The sequence below is a fragment of the Cnephaeus nilssonii genome, assembly GCF_951640355.1.
Source record: "Cnephaeus nilssonii genome assembly, chromosome: 11".
NCBI lineage: Eukaryota > Metazoa > Chordata > Mammalia > Chiroptera > Vespertilionidae > Cnephaeus > Cnephaeus nilssonii.
This window is the reverse complement of record NC_137082.1, coordinates 55,539,486-55,558,877: the sequence shown is the minus strand read 5'-3', so window position 1 is coordinate 55,558,877 and position 19,392 is coordinate 55,539,486. Positions and strand designations below refer to the sequence as shown.

General features: G+C 40.0%; 1 protein-coding gene across 3 annotated transcripts in view; it reads left to right on the top strand.

Moving 5' to 3' along the window:
• GREB1L (GREB1 like retinoic acid receptor coactivator) overlaps positions 1-19,392 on the top strand; it is a 220,129-nt gene that overhangs the window by 157,648 nt on the left and 43,089 nt on the right. For all 3 annotated transcript variants that reach the window (XM_079784210.1, XM_079784211.1, XM_079784212.1), the window contains 5 exons: positions 1,572-1,757; positions 6,108-6,434; positions 7,706-7,834; positions 8,382-8,516; positions 10,892-11,089. In XM_079784210.1, coding sequence (XP_079640336.1) covers positions 1,572-1,757; positions 6,108-6,434; positions 7,706-7,834; positions 8,382-8,516; positions 10,892-11,089 — 975 coding nt within the window. The remainder of the gene's footprint in view (positions 1-1,571; positions 1,758-6,107; positions 6,435-7,705; positions 7,835-8,381; positions 8,517-10,891; positions 11,090-19,392) is intronic.

Sequence of the window (19,392 nt, the reverse complement as noted above, 5' to 3'; positions counted from 1 at the left end):
TGATCCTAGACCTGTAGCCACTGGGGGAAATCCCAGTTATTTAAATTCCATATGTCAGTAAGTTCTTACTGAGCTTTTGAGTTGCATGCATAATGCTATTAAGCCTTGAGGACACTTTGTGTCTGCCTTTTAGAAAAAGTCACAGAAGGACTGTCCTTCCAACTACACCACCAAAACAGGATATACACTGAGTGGCCAGATTATTATGATTTCTGAACGCATAATAATCTGGCCACTCACTGTATATCTTATATAATAAAAGGCTAATATGCAAATTGTCCCCTCGACCAGGAGTTCAACTAGCAGGCAGGCCGGCCAACTGCCCATGTCCCCTCCCCCTGGCCAGGCTGGCCAGACCCCACCCATGCACGAATTCATGCACCGGGCCTCTAATATATATATATACACACACACATATACATACACACACACACACACACACACACACACACACACACACACACACACACTGAGTGGCCAGATTATTATGCGTTCAGAGATCATAATAATCTGGCTACTCAGTGTGTATTTTAACATATTTTTGTCCTATCTACTTCTAAGATAATTTGAGACTGTTGATTGACATTAGAAAGAGAATATAAAAGTAGCTAGGATTGCCCTAACTGGTTTGGCCAGATTATTATGCGTTCAGAAATCATAATAATCTGGCCACTCAGTGTATATCCTGTTTTGGTGGTGTAGTTGGAAGGACAGTCCTTCTGGCTACTCAGTGTGTATTTTAACATATTTTTGTCCTATCTACTTCTAAGATAATTTGAGACTGTTGATTGACATTAGAAAGAGAATATAAAAGTAGCTAGGATTGCCCTAACTGGTTTGGCTCAGTGGATAGAGCGTTGGCCTGCAGACTGAAGGGTCCCAGGTTCGATTCCGGTCAAGGGCATGTACCTTGGTTGTGGGCACATCCCTAGTAGGGGGTGTGCAGGAGGCAGCTGATCAATCTTTCTCTCTCATCGATGTTTCTAACTCACTATCCCTCTCCCTTCCTCTCTATACAAAAATCAATAAAAAATATATATATATTTTTAAAAGTAGCTAGGCTAGCAAAAGGAGTGGAACCTCCAATGACCAGCGAATGGTGGAATATTGCTGTTGATCAATGAATTAAAATTTTTTCAAGGAAAGCCTCCATAAGTGACACAGGTTATCATAGTTTGTTTCTTTTCTGACTTACCTGAAAAGAAACTTGATCAGGAATTTTATGGGGAAATATTTTATTCTTGTTATTTTACAAAAGATACAGAGATATTTTGTAAATTCTCATCAATCCTTTATGGCAGAGATATAATATTAACATCTCCTTTCTGTGGGAAACAGGGATAGTATAATTTTTTAGTATTTTGCTTCCTATTCATCTGGTTTAACATAAGGGTAGAATTAGGAGCATTTGAGTGAATTCCCTAGGATTGGTATACTTGAGTGATTTGTATGGTAGCCATTTCAGAGAGTAGAGGACTTTTTTAAGCATTTTTTTTAATCCTAGTTGAGCAAGTGTATCTGATTGAATCTCAGAATGACTGAGCTTTATTAACCTGCTTCTGTTGGGGCAGGCTATGGCACTTTACCCTATTTCTATGGAAATGTTGGTGACATTGTTGTGAGTCCTCTGCTGGTGAATTGCTACAAGATTCCACAGTTGGAAAACAAAGATATGGAACAATTAGGGTTGACTGGCAGCCAGCTGCTGAGTGTGGAAAACATGATTCTTCTGACAATACAGTATCTTGTGCGGCTGGGTAAGTTATTTTCAAGAATCACTTGATGTCGACAATTTTTATTCTTTTTTGTGGCATACTTTTTCCCTTTTATTCTCCACTTTTTCGCATTCTGCCTGCCTCTTACTTTCCCTCTTTCACTCCTGACAATCTTTTCCTCCAATTCTCTGTGACTTTCCCTTTCCTCTCCTCCATTTATTTTCTATTCATTTTACCCCCTTTTCCACCACTTGCCTATTTCCTTTTTCTTTCTTCCCCATTTTCTCTCAGAGGTAGCATCCCCTGTTCTTCGCTTTGCTTGAGTCCTAGGAGAGGTAAATTGCTCCACCTAGTGTCCAGTCTCATGGTGGATCTGAAGTCTCCAAAGTATTTAATGACAGAACCTCAAAGGGCTGAGGCGTGAGCACCTCTCCTTGGCCAAATGACCTTTCTGAAAGGGCAGCTACCATCTGGAATGCAAATGTAGCCATTGAAAATTATTTTTCAGTTTTCCATTTAGTCTTTTTATCTTGTTTATCCACTATCGCTACACCCATTTTTTTTCTTCTCCAGCTATACCTCTTTGATGTAGTCCCATAGTGCTTTTTTCCTTCTTTGAGGTAGTAACTAGACCTCCTTAGAAGGCTCTCTAGGCTTTAGGGTAAGGGGGACACATAGGTCATGAACCCTTCACTTCCTCTATTTGATAATTCCTCTGAGCCCCACAGTGGGTGTATGCAGGTGTTTTGACAATACTGTAGTGATTCAGCATCATTTACATTGCAATGTCCTTTATTTTGCAAACTGCAGTAGGCCATCTAACATGCAGCCTGATTATATACTCACACTAGGACTTCAAGCCACTGATTTACTTGTTCAAGGTGTAAAATTACACCTAAAAATTTTTATCTGCACTTTTGTGAATTTTTTTTCATATTTAAAAATATTTTTGTGTTGAATAATACACACTGGGCTCAACGGCGTTAAAAGCAAAAGAAAGCTTCAGCAGGCCAGATTTGGTCTTTGGGGTGTCAGCTAGCATTCCTGGCTGCCACTCTGGGTGCCCTGAGAGCTCAAAGGCCTGCTTTGACCTGGGAACCGCTTTGACATGGGCTTTTGAAACTTGGGAGGCTTCAGATATCTCTGAGCCACTTTCATGATAGACCTAGGACTTGTAAATCGTGCTTATTAGTGGGTAATAAAATCATAAAAGCCACCTATGTCTGCAGCCCATTTGATGTCATAATTTTAATTTGTATGTACAGACTTTTGACTGTATTCCAAGATTAAAATGAGCTTTAGATATATCCAGAATCAGTAAAACAAGGACAAATAGAGTAATGCCAGTTTAGCAAACCAAGGCAATCAGGATAGCATTTTTTTCAGTCTTAATAATAGTTTAAAAATCGAAGTTAACCAAATGAACTAAATGGTCAAAACAAAAATGTCTTCCCTTAAATAACTAAAAGCTCTTACCTTTAAAAAATAGGAAAATTTTCATTCAATTAGATAAAATTTTTCTTCACCCTGCAGGATCAGTTCTCTCTAGCTTTTACAAATAGCTAATTAACTATGTCTTTTAATGTGCAAGATGAATAGCAATTCCTTTTTTTTTTTTTTTTAATCTAAATTGTGTACGTTGGGACATTGCTTCTTCTCAACAACTAACTCGTCTGGAGTCACTGAAAAATATTTTTGCCTTCTGAAGTTTTGAAAAAGGGAGCAATAATATTTTCACATATGCTGTAGATTATAGATAGACATTTTGAAAAGTAAATCCAAATTTCTAAAAGCAAATCTGAAGATTTGATGGTTCAGTTACTTGGAGGTAACAGGAAGAAAAGCAAGATTCTTCAGAAGGAGCAGGCCTTTCCGCTACAGTCACTTTTTTAAAAAATCTCTGTTATTTCACAATCTGAAAATCGTTTGAAGTAGATAGTGAAATCAGCAAATCCAGAGATTCTGGGATGGCTGAGTCTGTTGGAACCTTGTCTTTTCCTATTAAAGTAGTTCTATCTGAAAAGCCATCAGAACTGACGCCTGAGCTAAGCTGAGTTCCTGGAGATCAGCACTTGAAGGAACAAATTCTATTATCAAATTTGTGAAAAGTAGAGGAAAGGCTCCTGCAATTTAGCTATAAAGGCTGAGGATGAAATAATGGGAGGTGACTGGAAGCAAGGCATTTTACTTTAAGAAGTCTCTTACCTCATTGAAACTTGGATACCTTTTTCCATTTCTCAATTCCTAATAGTAATTCAGTCAAAACTCTATAAAAGTGAGTTTTAAGGCCATGGAGAATACTATGGACATGTTCAGTGATTTTATTTTCTCAGAATGCCTTAATATTTGGATTTAATTTTGCTGCCTAATTGAACATGTTAATCACAGTTTGCAGTGAGTCTTATGGGCACACCTATTAACCAGGCCTCTGAGCCTTCAGGGTGTCTATGAGAGGCAGGAGGGAAATTGGAGACAGTTTTAGCCGTCATTTCTCTAGTATACTATAATCAACTTTATGTTTCACTCTTTTTTCATTATATTCATAGGTATTATGTAAAAACACTTTCATGTATTGCCTCTATATTTAATTTTGAGGATACTGTCCACAGGAAAATGAAGTTTCATTCTTTTCACTCCCAATTTATATTTAGACAGACTCTGACTTTCCCCGGCTAGAGTCTGCTCTCATCATCTAGTTATTCCCCAGGATTTCACTCCTTTCACAGTCAATGCAAACCTCTCCCCTTTGAGCTCACTACCAAGTGTGTACCTAGTGACCACTAACCATGATGCTAATTTGATAAAGTAAATAAAGATCAGGTGACAAGAAGGCATCCATGTCCCCCTAGAAACTGATTGGGGAGGACAAAGGAAACATAAACACAATGTCAGCATTGCCATTTTCTGGCCCTCTTTCCATGTATAGAAGAGAAAAATCTGTCTGTTAGGATTTCACCCCCCTACCTTTCTCTGGCCTCCAGCCAATCCTGGAAAAACTGTTTTCTCCGATTAAAATTGTTTATTTTTAAAATGTGTAATATTTTATTTAATTTTTCTATCCTAAAAGTATTACTAAGCCTTCATTTTCTTACTTTCCCAGAGAAGATGGAAAGGTACAGGTAGGTCACTTCAACCCTTGACTCACTCACGATGCCTCCTTCCCCTACAAAAATCCAGTCCCTTATCCCTGTATTTTTTCACAAGGACTATTAGCCCTGAGTTCTGAAACCATTGTCTGATCTCACAGATTCTGAAGCGTCTGTATCTGTTTACTAGAGCCTGAGTTTCAAACCTCTGCACAGAAAAGAACAACAACAAAAAAAAGACTGACTAGCAGAAGTGAACATAGTCTCATTGGTTTTAATTTAAACTAAATGTAGAAATTCATTTGTGTCATTTGGATGCCAAACATTGACTTGTTTATTTTGTCCTGAAGTCTGGTTGAGTTTCTAAAGAGAATAAGAGAAACAGAATCCTCCTAATTCCAGAGGCCACAGGTCACCCGTAGAAGCTTAGCCACAACCACGGTGGTGGGAAAGGCTGCATGCCATAGTTAGCAACCCAGAATCCTGGGGAATAACTAGATGATGAGAGCATTCTCTATCTGAGGGAAGTGTGAGGCTGCCTAAATGTAAATTGGGAGTGAAAAGAATTAAACTTCATTTTCCTGTGCACAGTATCCTCAAAATTAGGTAAGAGGCAATACATGAAAGTGTTTTTACATAATACCTCTGAATACAATGATAAAGGAGTGAAACCTAAGGTTGATTATAGTATATCAATAGGTTAGCTTCTTACTTCATTATTCATTAACCATTTACATAATGCCAACTTTCATAGCTTAGGCAATATGCCACTTTCAGTGACCAACTCCAAAAGCGTACAATAGAATTAATACTATGTCTGAGTACAACCTCTTTTAAAGATATCAAGATTAGAATAAAAGAGAACAAAACCCTGCACTTAAAAAAATATATTGAGGTGGCCATCCAGTGTGGTTGAGCATCCATCCATGAACCAGGAAGTCATGGGTCGATTCCTTGTCAGGGCACCTGCCTGGGTTGAGGGCTCGATCCCCAGTAGGGAGCATGCAAGAGGCAGCCTGTCGATGATTCTTTCTCATCATTGATGTTTCTGTCTCTCTCTCCCTCACCCTTCCTCTCTCTGAAATCAATAAAACATATAAAAAATATTGAGGCAGGCAGAGAAGAGAGATGGTAATTTCACAATGGAAAATGGTTAGCAGGGGCTCTATACTTGTGGCCACTACAGGAAAAAGCTTATTTGACAGTTGGAGTATGATGGTGGGCTTAAAAGGATTGCACATTCATGCCTGTCTTTCTTTTCTAGTTGTGATTTTTTTAAAAAAAATTCTAATTCTCTTCAATTTAGGTCCTGATCAGATACCTCTCAGGGAAGAATTTGAGCAAATTATGCTGAAAGCTATGCAAGAATTTACTCTGAGAGAGAGAGCCCTGCAGATGGGTGCTCAGTGTACACCTGTTTCGCCAGGCCAACTCCCCTGGCTGGCTAGGTTAATTGCCAGCGTATCTCAAGACTTGGTTCATGTGATTGTGACCCAGAACTCTTTGGCGGAGGGCATTTCAGAGACATTGAGGACTCTCAGTGAAATGAGACACTATCAAAGGCTACCAGATTATGTGGTGGCAATTTGTGCATCGAAAATCAGAGGAAATGAATTTTGTGTGGTAGTATTAGGTGAGTAATGTTTCTTGTTGTGTTATTGTTTTTTTAACCCACTAATTCAATAATCTAATTATTTGAAAAATAGCTATTTGGTGTTTCAGGTATTCATGCAATTAATCTCTGATTAAGTGCTCCCACTGGGGTTCTTCCTCCTAATTTTAACTTCTCCTTTACTCCTCAGATCAGATTTTTGTAGGCCTCAGTTTGGCTGGTGTCTCTGTCAGCTGGTTGTGGGAGCATTATTTCAAAGCATACCCTCGTAACAGATACCCTTGTCTCATGTAACTTCTCTTCTTAAAAAGTTTGGAAATGTTATCACTCTAGCATGTGATAATGCCATGCCACAGGTGGCTAAGCCAGTGAATCAGATTTGCCAGGAACTTAGCTCATGTATTCAACCTCCTCACTGAAGAGGATATTTAATATTGTAATGTTGACTCTCGGTAAATGGTTCAGAAAGTTGGTACATTACAAAATGTATTTTTGTTTCTTATGCTGCTTTTCTATCAGGTACCATCCTGAGTGGCCATTTGGACTAAATTTGCTTTTCTTCTCTAGTGAGTGGCTCTCAGCTCTTCCTACCAAAGAGACCAAGCCCCCTCACTTTGACAAAACCTGCCTTCCCATCTCTCCATGATATATGTCTCTTTCAGAAAGTGTAATACATTAGGACTTTTTGTTTTTATTTATAAAATCAACTTAACAACATAAGTTTATATTTTTAAAAAAATATATTTTATTGATTTTTTTACAGAGAGGAAGGGAGAGGGATAGAGAGTTAGAAACATCGATGAGAGAGAAACATCGATCAGCCGCCTCCTGCACACCTCCTACCAGGGATGTGCCCACAACCAAGATACATGCCCCTGACCAGAATCAAACCCGGGACCCTTTAGTCCGTAGGCTGACGCTCTATCCACTGAGCAAAACCAGTTAGGGCATAAGTTTATATTTTAAGACAGATGTTCATCATAACCATGTAAACACAATTTTTAAAGGTTTTTCCTCCCTAGCCTTTAAACACAGGTCTGGTATGTTTTCACAGTTAGAAACATAAGATATGTCATTTTTTTTCCCTTTTCCCACCTAACATCATATTATAAACATGTTTAGAATTGTCATTTCAAATGCTGTGTAATTTTCCATCTTTTGATGTGCCGAAATTTCTTCAACCAGTCCCTATCATTATATGCTTTAGTTGTTGCCAATTTTCGCTATTATAAATCATGTCCCAGGGAACATTTGTTCACGGGCACGTCATCTTCTCTCTCTGTGTTCTGCAGGTCAGCATCAGTCCAGAGCTCTGGCAGAGAGCATGCTCACCACAAGTGAGTTTCTAAAAGAAATAAGTTATGAGCTCATCACAGGAAAGGTCAGTTTCCTGGCATCGCATTTCAAAACCACATCATTAGGTGAGTGGTCGTAGGATTCAGCAACATCACGCACCCTGGCTGTGTGATTTTCTGAATTTAAATCTTAGCCTGTCGAGGAGATAAGTGTGGGGCTTCAGCTTGCCGGCTGAGCTCCCTTCATCCTCCCTTCATTTGGAATGGTTTTTCCTCAGTATCCTGTGCCTGAGGGGAGCTCGGGGGCACCAGAATGGGAGGCCTCAGCTCAGCCACCACTTTGCTGTCTGACCTTGAGCGACAGTTTCTCTCTCCAGATCTCGGGTTTTTAATGTCAAGTGGAGATACCATGATCCCATCCTGCGTGCTTTTCGTATTATGGAGGTCCAGAGAGATAGAGCCTGTGAAAGCATATACACTATAAGCATGATATAAAGGAGGGTGGCTCTGGCTAAGGAGACGCTGCTGCGGGGATGGCCAAGTGTAACCTCAGACGTGAAAAGCTGGCTGGCTGACAACCTCGATGAGAACCCAGCTTAACTGCCCTACTTGGAGCCTGGTGAAAACCCATCATTCCTTGTAATCTTCGTATCTCCGCTTTATTTTGTAATAGGTGATGACCTGGACAAGCTGCTAGAAAAAATGCAACAAAGAAGAGGAGACAGTGTTGTTACCCCTTTCAATGGTGACCTTCATGAATATGTGTCACCTCAGGAGGCTGCTGCTATGATTCCCACACAAAACCTGGGTAATGTCACCTTAGACCAAAGGCAGGAATCAGCCTTCAGGCCAGACATTATAGAGACTAAGTCCTTCTGCAGGGTTTTGAGGTCTTGTCTTCAAATCACAGACTGTAACAGGTTTTTCATCATTCACTACATGATACATCTGGATCGGGTTAAGAATGCCTTTCCGAGTGGTCTGGATCAAACACCTTGTTCTTAGTAAATATGTCCTAGAATTTAAATCAAAGTCAAACACTTTATTTTAAGCATTATCTCCTTTTTCCTGGAAAGATGCCTGGGTCCTTGGTGTACTTTCCTTAGCTCCACCAGCTGTGCCCAGAGAGCTGTCGGTGTGCAGAGGCCTTCAAAGAACTGCTTGAAAGAGTCTGGACCACAGTCTGTGCAGGGCTGGCTCTCCATCACCTTCATTTACTCTCTGACATGTAAGACACATAATCAGGGATCACGAGGCCTTCCCGACAGACGCAGCAGCAATAGCAAAACATCATCTGCCTTATCACAAGCTCCCTGGACGCAAAGGGGAATGGAGGGACCAGGGGTGAGGAGTTCAGTCATTAGATTGGATTCCTTTCGGTCAGATTCTTTCCCCCAATTCCCCGTGTGGTAGGGACATCATAGGAAAGGATGGGGGGGGGGGCGGGCGGGGAAAGAACGGGAAAAAACATAGATATAAAACAGATCCATATAAGCTGCTGCTGACAGCCTTTTGGCCTCCACTTGATAGGAATGCATCGTGCAGATATTAGGATCGCCGCAGCAATGAAAGTAGCATGGCTTAGCATCAGTTTGGCCATAAAAACAATGCAAATACAGGCAATACCATTTTTTTTTTTACTTCTGGGCATTATTTGATAATCAAGTGATCATTGAGATTATCTAAAATGTATTTATACTGTTTTGAATTACTAACAAAGTTAGAATTTATAAATTCTCAGAGGACTTACAAATTCCCACATACATATCCTTGATTCCCTGTTTAAGAAACATTGCTTAAAGATATTGGTAGGTTTCTTCAAACTTCAAAAGTTGCTAGGTTAAATTCTACAAAGTTATCCCATTACCTAGGGAAGTCCCCACCCATTTAATCTGTGAAATGAAGGGGGGGGGGGGGAATGACCTAGTGATCAGAAGACAGACTTATTTTGATTGGTAATCTTTGTGGGTCAGAAACTTTCGGGGCTACTATTAAAAGTGGCAGCTATGGGCTTTTCTAGTGGGTCCTCTCAGCCAGTAGGAGACCTGCCCACCTGTATAAACCTCCACTCACTGTCAGGATTCTGTAGTGGCTGAGGCACCAGGAAGGACTGCCATCTTTGTGTTGGCGGTGTTGCAGTTTGATTTTAGAGGGTATTGGTTAGCACCGGTTAATTGGGCCCTTGTGTGTGCCAGTGAGACTTCCACATGTGTTTCTGATAAAAAGCAGCCTTTTCAAGAAATATTGGATGTTGCCCGCGCAGGCATTTAGCTGACTAAGCCTGTCTCATTGCGTCCGTGCTTGCATGCACGTATAAGAGAGATGGATTGCTTGGTGGTAAGTCGTAATAAAAAGCTACTGTCATACTTAGAGTATCTGGGCCATGTTTTTCTAATGTGTCACCTATTGAGTGGCCAGCTGGCTGTGTCAGGAGTCTCTTCAGATAGTACAAGTGTCAGCACTGGAGTTGACCACAGTCGCCTAGATCGGCCAGGTCACAAGCACTGGCAAAGTCAAGTGTGAAAAAGGTGAAGGTAGTGTCTTCGTGACCTATGTTAGGCGGTCACTGGGAGGAGTATTTTAAATCATGTTGCAGTGGGCTTGCTGGAGAGGAAATGTTCACTGCGGTGCCACCCAGAAAAGCTCAGAGGAACTCGGCATTCTTGTGGTTAGGACATTGCCTCCTTCCCTGAACGAGGGCACCTGACCTGAGCTGACATTCCTAAAGAAAACTGGAAACTCTTTCCTCCCCTTTCCAGAGATAAGTCCCGGCTCCAGCTGAGAGAGTGTGGTCTGTACCCCACTTCCTCCCCAGGGTGTGGGGGAAGAGTGTTGAGTTAGTGATTTATGAGACAATTTATTCACAGTTGGTTTTAAAATATTACATTTGTAAAATTACCACATCCACTCTTGAACGCATCCTTTCAACCAAGTTTTCAGGGAAAATAGACAAATCTATTAAATACAATAGAGAGTGAAAGTAGAAAGCAAGAGCGCTTGGTGATAGAGCATTACTTTACTGTGTGTGTGTGTGTGTGTGTGTGTGTGTGTGTGTGTGCGCGTGCGTGCGCGCGCGTGTGTGTGTGTGTGTGTGTGTGTGTGTGTGTTATATGTCCCCATTGATTCACAGTGGCCATTACAGAAGTGAATTAATCTTCTTCCTATAACTTTTTTTTATTTTAGATATAGATAATGAAACCTTCCAAATTTATCAACCACAGCTTACAGTTGCCAGAAAACTGTTATCCCAGGTGTGTGCTATAGCAGACAGCGGCAGCCAGAGCCTGGACCTCGGCCACTTCAGCAAAGTGGACTTCATCATCATTGTCCCGAGATCAGAGGTTCTGGTGCAGCAAACTCTTCAACGGATTCGACAATCAGGTAAGACTGAACTTTCACAGAGGACCCTACCTAGATTCAGCCTTACATTTCCTCTACCTCTTTACTTAATCCAAATGTTTATAGGACAATTCCATCCTTTTTTACAGTAAATGTTATTCAAATTTATCTGTAAGTTTTCCCTCAAAGTAGTCTGGCCTTTTCCCTCCTTGGTCAAGGGTAAATTGAAGTACATGTTTGCCTGATACTGTGAAGTCCCTGGTGGCATCAATGGACAAGATACTGGTCACTCATTTGAGGATAGCCTTGTATGGGATGATGCTATGCCTCCTGAACTCCTTCTGTGGCTTGGATAGGTCACATACCCCTCAGTGGATTCTTACCAATTTAGCACACTACCAGTACATTTTCAACCCAGAGAGCAAAACACCATCCCCCATGTCAATAATGAGAAGCCTCAATGGAAAACATAGTTGAAATTTCTCCTAATGACTTTAAGAGAATAAGTATAGAAGAAAATTATTTTCCTAGTTAATATGAAAAGGTAGAGAGCAAAAATCTAGAAATATGTGGTAATAGCCCTTTTAACCATAAAATTTGCTTAGAATGATAAGAAGCAGTAAAGAATTTAGAAAATTCTTGACTTTGTAAACTCAGTTTGAAAAGGAAATTATTAATGTCAAGTTGCTTCTGAGTACCTTAGCTGAGGGCAACACACACACACACTATTTTAGCTGGAGGATACATCTTTGCCACAGTAAAAATATATATATTTTTTCAATATATTGAAAATGGTAGGAGGCAGAAGAATTTAGAGGAGCTTAAAGTGTAGGTTTTATGTTTTGTGCCTATCACACAGTTGCTCCTTAGATGTTAGTGTAGCTACAGATCACCTGGGCATCTTGTTAAGATGCAGATTCCCCCTCAGTGGGTCTGGGTGGACTGTAGATTCTGCTTTTTAACAAGCTCCCAGGAAATGCCAGTGCTGCTGGACTGAGGACCACACTTTGAGTAGCACAGCTTTGTAGGAAATCTTTTGTTAGTTCCATGGGCCAAATGAGCTGACAGTAGGTTTTTCCCTTTATAACTGCCACATGTAAAGTCCATGCCTTCTGGAGGCCTAACTGTGCCTCTAAAATTCTGAATGTCAAGTTACAAAATGACCTGTTGCCCTGTTACAAAACCTGTTGGATTGACTTATAGGTGATTAGCCAGAGAAGATCAAACACCTTCTCTTATAGCTCTCCCAGAAACCAGAGCGGGTTCTAGGCTCCCTCAGCTACTGGCTATTACTGCATTTTCTTTCTGCCCCCCTCCATTGAGGGAAATGCATGGACTTCCGTCACACTACGTAAGCATTGACCAGATGCTTTACTTCTTATGGATTTTCCACTTCCATATCATGGAGGGAGTGCCTTCTCTTGTAGGTATTTTACTTGTACCAATTGGCATCTGTGGCCCTTCCTGAGTCTGTGATCTGATATCCCAAATCGTGCTTGAGCAAACTCATCGCACCTGTTTCAAGTGGTGAGCTCATCCCTGGTCAGCAGTTGCGCTCTCTGTGAGCCTTTTCCTGAAATGACCTCTTGATGACCTGTGCTTTCACCTCTCTTGATAAATGCAAGACTCTAAATAAAACTGTGCAGTTTTGACAGATGAAGAAATTATATAGGTCCTTCCTTTTCCCTTTTCAATCCCTTCAGATTTTTTCTAAAGTGAGTGTTTTAGGATTATCCTTCCTCAGAAAGGCACCGGAATTTGACTAGTTACCTAAGCTTGGAAGTCAGAAAAATCAATGTTATGCACAGATTTGAAAAATTCAAGGCAAAACATATTTTTAAAAGTATTCAAGTTTGACGTTAGCATACATACTGAAATTTTTGCTGCCAAAACAATCACTTCTATATGTTTTTAAATAACTGCATTCATTTTTATTATAGAGAAACATAGTAGTTATAGTATTCTTTATTTTGAAAAATAAAAGCAAGTAGGAACATTCACACGTTTATAACCCCACCTTTCAAGAATAACCACTTGTTAAAATGTAGGTGTTCACAAATGACTCAGTCGCTGGTATTCCAGGCTTTCTTCTCTGCCTGTGTCTGTTTTTTTACCCGACATTATAGTACACACATTTTCCCATGTCATTAAAAGCTTTTGTAAGCATCATTCTTTTTTTAAAATATATTTTTATTGATTTCAGAGAGTAAGGGAGAGAAAGAGAAAGATAGAAACATCAATGATGAGAGTCATTGATCGGCTGCCTCCTACATGCCTCACACTGAGGATTGAGCCCACAACCTGGGCATGTGCCCTGACCGGGATTTGAACTGTGACCTCCTGGTTCATAGGTCGAGGCCACATTGGCTGGGCTGTAAGTATCATTCTTGATGAATGTATAATATTCCATATCATACATAACTCACCAAAATTTACTTGCTTTGATATTTTAATACCTTCATATTCTTGGAATACACAACAATTGATAAGAGGAACAGGAAGGACCATAAGGATGTTAAGATGTAAAGAGAAATTATCTAGAGCAGAGTAAATAGTTAGCAAGAGATTATTCACTAAAACAACTCTTTAAAAAAAAATCACAGATACAAAAATAGAAAGGATTCTCAAGAAATCACCTGACTCAGTTTCCTCAAGTTTTGCCATGTGACTCAAGGAGAGCTTCAGTTGCCTAAGTTCACAGAGGGTAGTGGCTAACGTGGTGCCTCTTTGGGGCCTGGCAGCAGTAAGTGCTCAACTAATGTTTGAATGGAGGCGAGAGTGAGGAAGAGGAGGGACAGGCAGGGGGAGAAACAATGTTCAAGTGCTCCGCTCTCTGGTTGCACTTGCCTTTCCCTAAAGGAAGCATTTCAGCAGCCAGCCTGCCAGGAAAAGCACAAGGCAGGGAGAGGCAGCCAGGGCACGCAGAAAGGCCACGTCCTTGGCAGCCCTTGTGTGGCTGAAAGAAAAAGGTGAAAATAGAAACCATCACGTTGCTGCAGACCCAGCACTAAGGCAAAGCACTTGATACCTCAGCTACATTCTAATTCAGGAAGGGAGGCAGGGAGGAAAAGAAAATGTTATGGAAAGAATTTAAGGAATTAAAAAAGAAATGAAATGTGTTAAACATTTGTAAGTTTGCCCAAAATGAACTGGAGTGATCAATGCAGAAGTAGCAGTTTCATTTTTAAAAATTTGATGTTGTGACATAATTCTTCCAATTCAGGAGAACCCTGAGTTCTATAAATTAGGTATCCATGCATTAAAAATGCAAGGCACTTTCAATTCAAGGTGGGTGGGATGAAAACAGGGAGTCTTTGTGACTGTTCACACTTTCCTCCATCCTGCTTTTAAAATGGTGTAGGTGGGAGCCCCAGCGAATGAATGGGAGTCGCGGGTAGTATGCAGTCACGGAAGCTTTATCAGTTCAGGGGAAGGATGCCAATTTGACACCTCAACACATGCCTGACTATAACAGAACCAGAGAGACATTTTGACCTGCTGATAGGTAGATACATTATTCTATCCAAATGGATGTCAGGAAGTTTCAAGGTGGTAGTAGAGGTTAGAAAGGGAAATGAAAAGATAGATGAAGGCATTTTCACAGTCTAAAGTATATTTCCCTGGTCTCATTAACCTTATACCTCCTTGTCAGTCACCTAAAGTTTAAGCAAAAGAAAGGCAGTATTTATTGGGCAGGGACAGAGGCGGGAGGGAGGGAGGAAGTACTAAGAAATCACTCTGTCCTGAAGTGGAATCAGGAAACACCAGAGATTCCTTTGTACAAATATGATTGAACAGGTACCTAAAGTTAGCATTCTTAAAGGCAATTTCCATGCCAGGTGTATAGAAGATGGCAGCTGGCTCACAGTCTTCTCTGCCTCCCAACCTGCCTCCATCCGGGGGTATTTCTTTTTCTCTTTTTTTTTCTTTTTTTAGTTTAGATAATAGATTTATTTTGCTTTTGTTGAGTATAGACAAAATGCAAGGTTAAATGAGCTCTGCAGGTTATCCTCCTATGTGTTTTTTAACTTCTCAATTGGAAAAAAAAAGTTTATATCCTATATCCTATATTTTGCTAAGAAACCGTGTAAATACTGTAATATTCATGGTCAACTCCAGGCAAAATATTTCAAGATGACAAAATTTATCTTGGATGCTTTCTCAGCTCTCATTTCTGTATTGGTGCCCTTCATTCTCTCTTTCCCTTCTTCTTTCTTTCCTTGAACTTTTCTTCTCCCCACATTTCCAGAATCCGATTCTACCCCCAACCACTCTACAAAACACCCAACATGCTTTTCCTCTCAAGTCTTCCCAAGATCCGGAGGTACTTTCTATCCAGGTGGACAACTAGTCAAAATCCTAGTCTCAGTACCGTACATTCCTCATCCTCAAACACCTTTACCTGCACTCCTCCTCAGTTACCTGCTCTCTAGTCATATCCAAACCCTGCTGGATCCTGGAATCCTTAACTCTAATATCCCTAATGTAAGACCACAGACTCCTTTTCTACAAACACCGTCGGGGGGGGTGGGGGGGGGGAAATCAAGCTTTCCGATTAATGTCATCATAAATTCTTTTTTGGTTCTTTGGTTGGCTCTCTCTCCCATTTTCCACAGTGACTATTGCAGACTCTGTCACTCAAACTTCCAACTTAAACTTTCTCTCTTAGCAAATGATCAAGCCACCAACTTCTCTCCTCGCCCACCCCCAATAGAAGAAAACTTCAGATAACTGTATATACATCCATCTTTGCCCCTTCCCTCTTGATCAGTGAAAGAGCCGCCTTCTTCTATTTCAGCCTAATTCTCCCACCTTGTATTATTTCTTGTCTCATTACCACCTTCAACTTCTCTCTCCCCTGGGGCTCATTCCATCCATTTAAACCTGCCTCACTCTCTGGAAGACAAAACAAGCCTCTGTTAATCCTACCTAACTCTCCAGCTCATCCTTCGCTAGTTAACTGCCAACCTCATTGAGTTGCCTGTTGTTAGTTATTTCCATTTCCTCACCTCCCAGTCGCTCCTCAACACCCTAGAAATGGGCTACCCATATAGGACTCTCACCAACGTTACCAATGACCTTTTCATTCTTTTCTGGACTCCTTTTTAAAAACATATATTTTTTTAATTGATTTCAGAGAGGAAGAGAGAGAGAGAAACATCAATGATGAAGGAGAATCATTGATTGGCTGCCTCTTGCACGCTCCCCACTGGGGATGGAGCCCACAACCTGGGCATGTGTCCTGACCAGGAATCTAACCATGACCTCCTGGTTCATAGGTCTACGCTCAGCCACTAAGCCACGCTGGCCGGGCCTTTTCTCAACTCTTGACAGTATAGGTGACCTCCACTCCTTCCCTGCAGTATCTTCAGCTTCTAAGATACTCTTTCTCTTCAACTAGGAAGTAAAGGACTCAGGAAACATCTCTGTCTTGTTTATGACCCAGCAGACACTTAATATTTCTTGAACTAAATTTTATATAACATTTTGTTGAATTTAATTTAAAATCTATTTTAAAAGGGAAACATAGAAGTACTATTTGAGATTTGGTAGTCCTCTGGCCAGAAACAAATTAAGTCTAAACCATGTTCTAGAAATCTACTTTGCCCACCTTAGATAAGTATGTATCAGGTGTATCTTCCCGTCACACAGGCTTCTGAAGTGGTATCTGCGTGTTCAGAATGCCATTCTGTGCAGGTCTAGCGGCTTCCCTCCTTGACCCAAACAAACAGCACAGGTACACACCCACAGACAGGTCCCAGCAAACCCAGACTAAGAACCCTCCCCCACTGGAAAGACAGAGGGAGCCAGCTGAGCCACCAGAAGACAAAGGGACCGCCAATGCAATGGCACAAAAAGTGAGTGGCAGGAATTTTAACCAGCTGTTTCCATTTCCAGGTTGGTTGTTTGCTCTAAAGAGCGACTGCCAAGGTGAAGGAATAGCCATTGTTATCATAATACTTAAAAAGTTGGCATGCTCTAAAATTTACTATTTTCTTGATTTTGATATCCTTTTAAACATTAGAATATTTTTGCATACCATACCTTTGGAGAAATCAATTCAATCCACAGAGAAGATGAACAGCTAAAACTGAGAGCAGATTTATTTTTCTTTAGGATATCTTCTTGATGAGAAAAACAAGAAATTAAAATTAGAAATAGAATTCTTTATTAAAAAAAATGTCAAGGGATAGGAATGTACAAGTTAGAATACATTGTTCTCTCCAAATAAATAGAGTCATGGAGCATTGAGGTGAGTACCGGATCACCTTTAATGACTCCTGAACATTTTGGATTTCTCTGAGACCCTTCGCTCCTTCTAGTGATGGGTTCTGGCCACTCATTCGGACTTTTGACCTTTATGAAAAGGCCTTTGATACTGGTACTCACAAGGTATTGTGGACTTGGTGTGTGTGTGTCCTTGTTTTCATTCCCTTCAAGGCCCCTATATGGTTGAAACCTTGCTGTTCCTCTTTTCAAGTTTTGAGAGGAAGGGCCTCAGAGGACATGATGCTGTTTTTCTCTAATCCCACAAAGGGCTAGGGCTCACGTGTTCCTGAAGTCCATCTGGCTTCGGTAGCCCTCAGTAAAGAAAAAGGGGCACAAGTGGCTATACTCAAGCTGCTTGGAGTCCTTGGCTGTCCAAGGAAGTTTCTCTCCAGGGACCTTTCGAGTTGGTTATTTCTGTGGAAGATGCCCATGACTGGGGCACCACCTTATGTCGCTCCACCGGTACAAATTAATCACCTTCAGGGAACACAGTGATCCCCAACCGCTGTGGGCTCTCAAACTCAGTGAGTTGCAAAATGTCATAAAAGAAGAGTGCTGTTCCCTTCTAAGTTTCCATTCATGTCAAAAGTAAGATTTAGTATCTGTTGGTGCTACCAGGTGGAAACTGTTGATCTCCAGTTTTTATTGAGTTGTAAAAATGTGACAGATTTGCTCATAATTTATTAGAATCTAAACTTTTATTTAATCCTATAGAATCCTGATAAACACATTATCAAGAAGACAGAAAGTGACCTTTCTCAGCTAAGACTTTTCTCTCAGCATTTATGACCATTTTCAGATTCCACACCTCTGTGCCTATTTTGAAAAACAAAACAAAACATAAAGACTAAACCAGAAACTAATGAAAAAGTTTATCTATGTGGGGTGGAAGAGTTAGGGATAGATGAGTATAACTTTGCATATAGTTTGACTTTTGATCTTTATAAATGAGTTACATATTCAAAAATATTTCATTAAAATGATAGAGAAAAACTTAATATTCGATGCAAACAGAAATAAATGAACCTAACTGCATATTAAATTTATAACCACACACCAAAAAGAATTAATTCAAGTTTTTTTTAAACACAGTTTTCTTATTGTACAATCTCAATGTGATATATCTTAAGGGCAAAGAGAATTGCAAATAAATATTGAATTTTAATCATTATGTTGTTGGGAGTGGTATTAATAATTTAAAAACTATTTGTGTATTTCATAGGATATAGAAAATGCATAAATACTTTAATCTTGTTAAACATTAAACACCAGGGTTTTCACATGAAAGAAGGGAGCCTCAAATATGGAATGGGAAAGAGTAAGGAATAGTCCTTTTAGATTTATATTGGAGATATAAGTATGAACTCATAACTTGAAAAAAAGTAAATGTTTCCTAGCTCTGTCCACAGAAAGGTCTTAAAAGCAGTGACATCTCAGTATCAGTGTTAACATTTAACATCTAGGTCTTGGCTTATAAATACCATTCCCAACTGTCCTAGCTCTGAGATGGGAACAGTCTGGAATATTTTGTTTCAAAAATCGAGGAAGTACTCCACGATTGATAGGGACATTTCAAAAGGACATAACAGCCTGCTTGAAGGGGATTTTACTGGTCAAATTTGATAATTTTGAATATCAAAAGGAATGATGACAATAGATTGTAATCTATTTGGATATTTTTAACCATGAGTCCATAGTAATAAAAGTGGCCGGAGATGTGAGGGGTGGAAGAGCAAGCCTTTCTTTACAAAATAGTACTGCCTAATAAGTGTAGGAAAATGATAGAATTAGAGAATTCCTATTTTGCAATACCAATGTAATTATTGATTCTGACAAGTATTATAATGGATACTAAACCATTGGGGAAAAAGTCATTTTGGAACAAATATTCACACACAGTTTTAAAGTATCATCCACATATTAAAAGTTACAAAAAGGAAACAGTATCTTTACAGTAGAGAGATCTGGCAGTAGACACTACTATAACTGATAATCAGACTTTGCCATCTCCAGTTATGGGTCAGGTTGACATTATGAGCAACAGGAAGTACACAATGTCATTTATGAGGTATAAT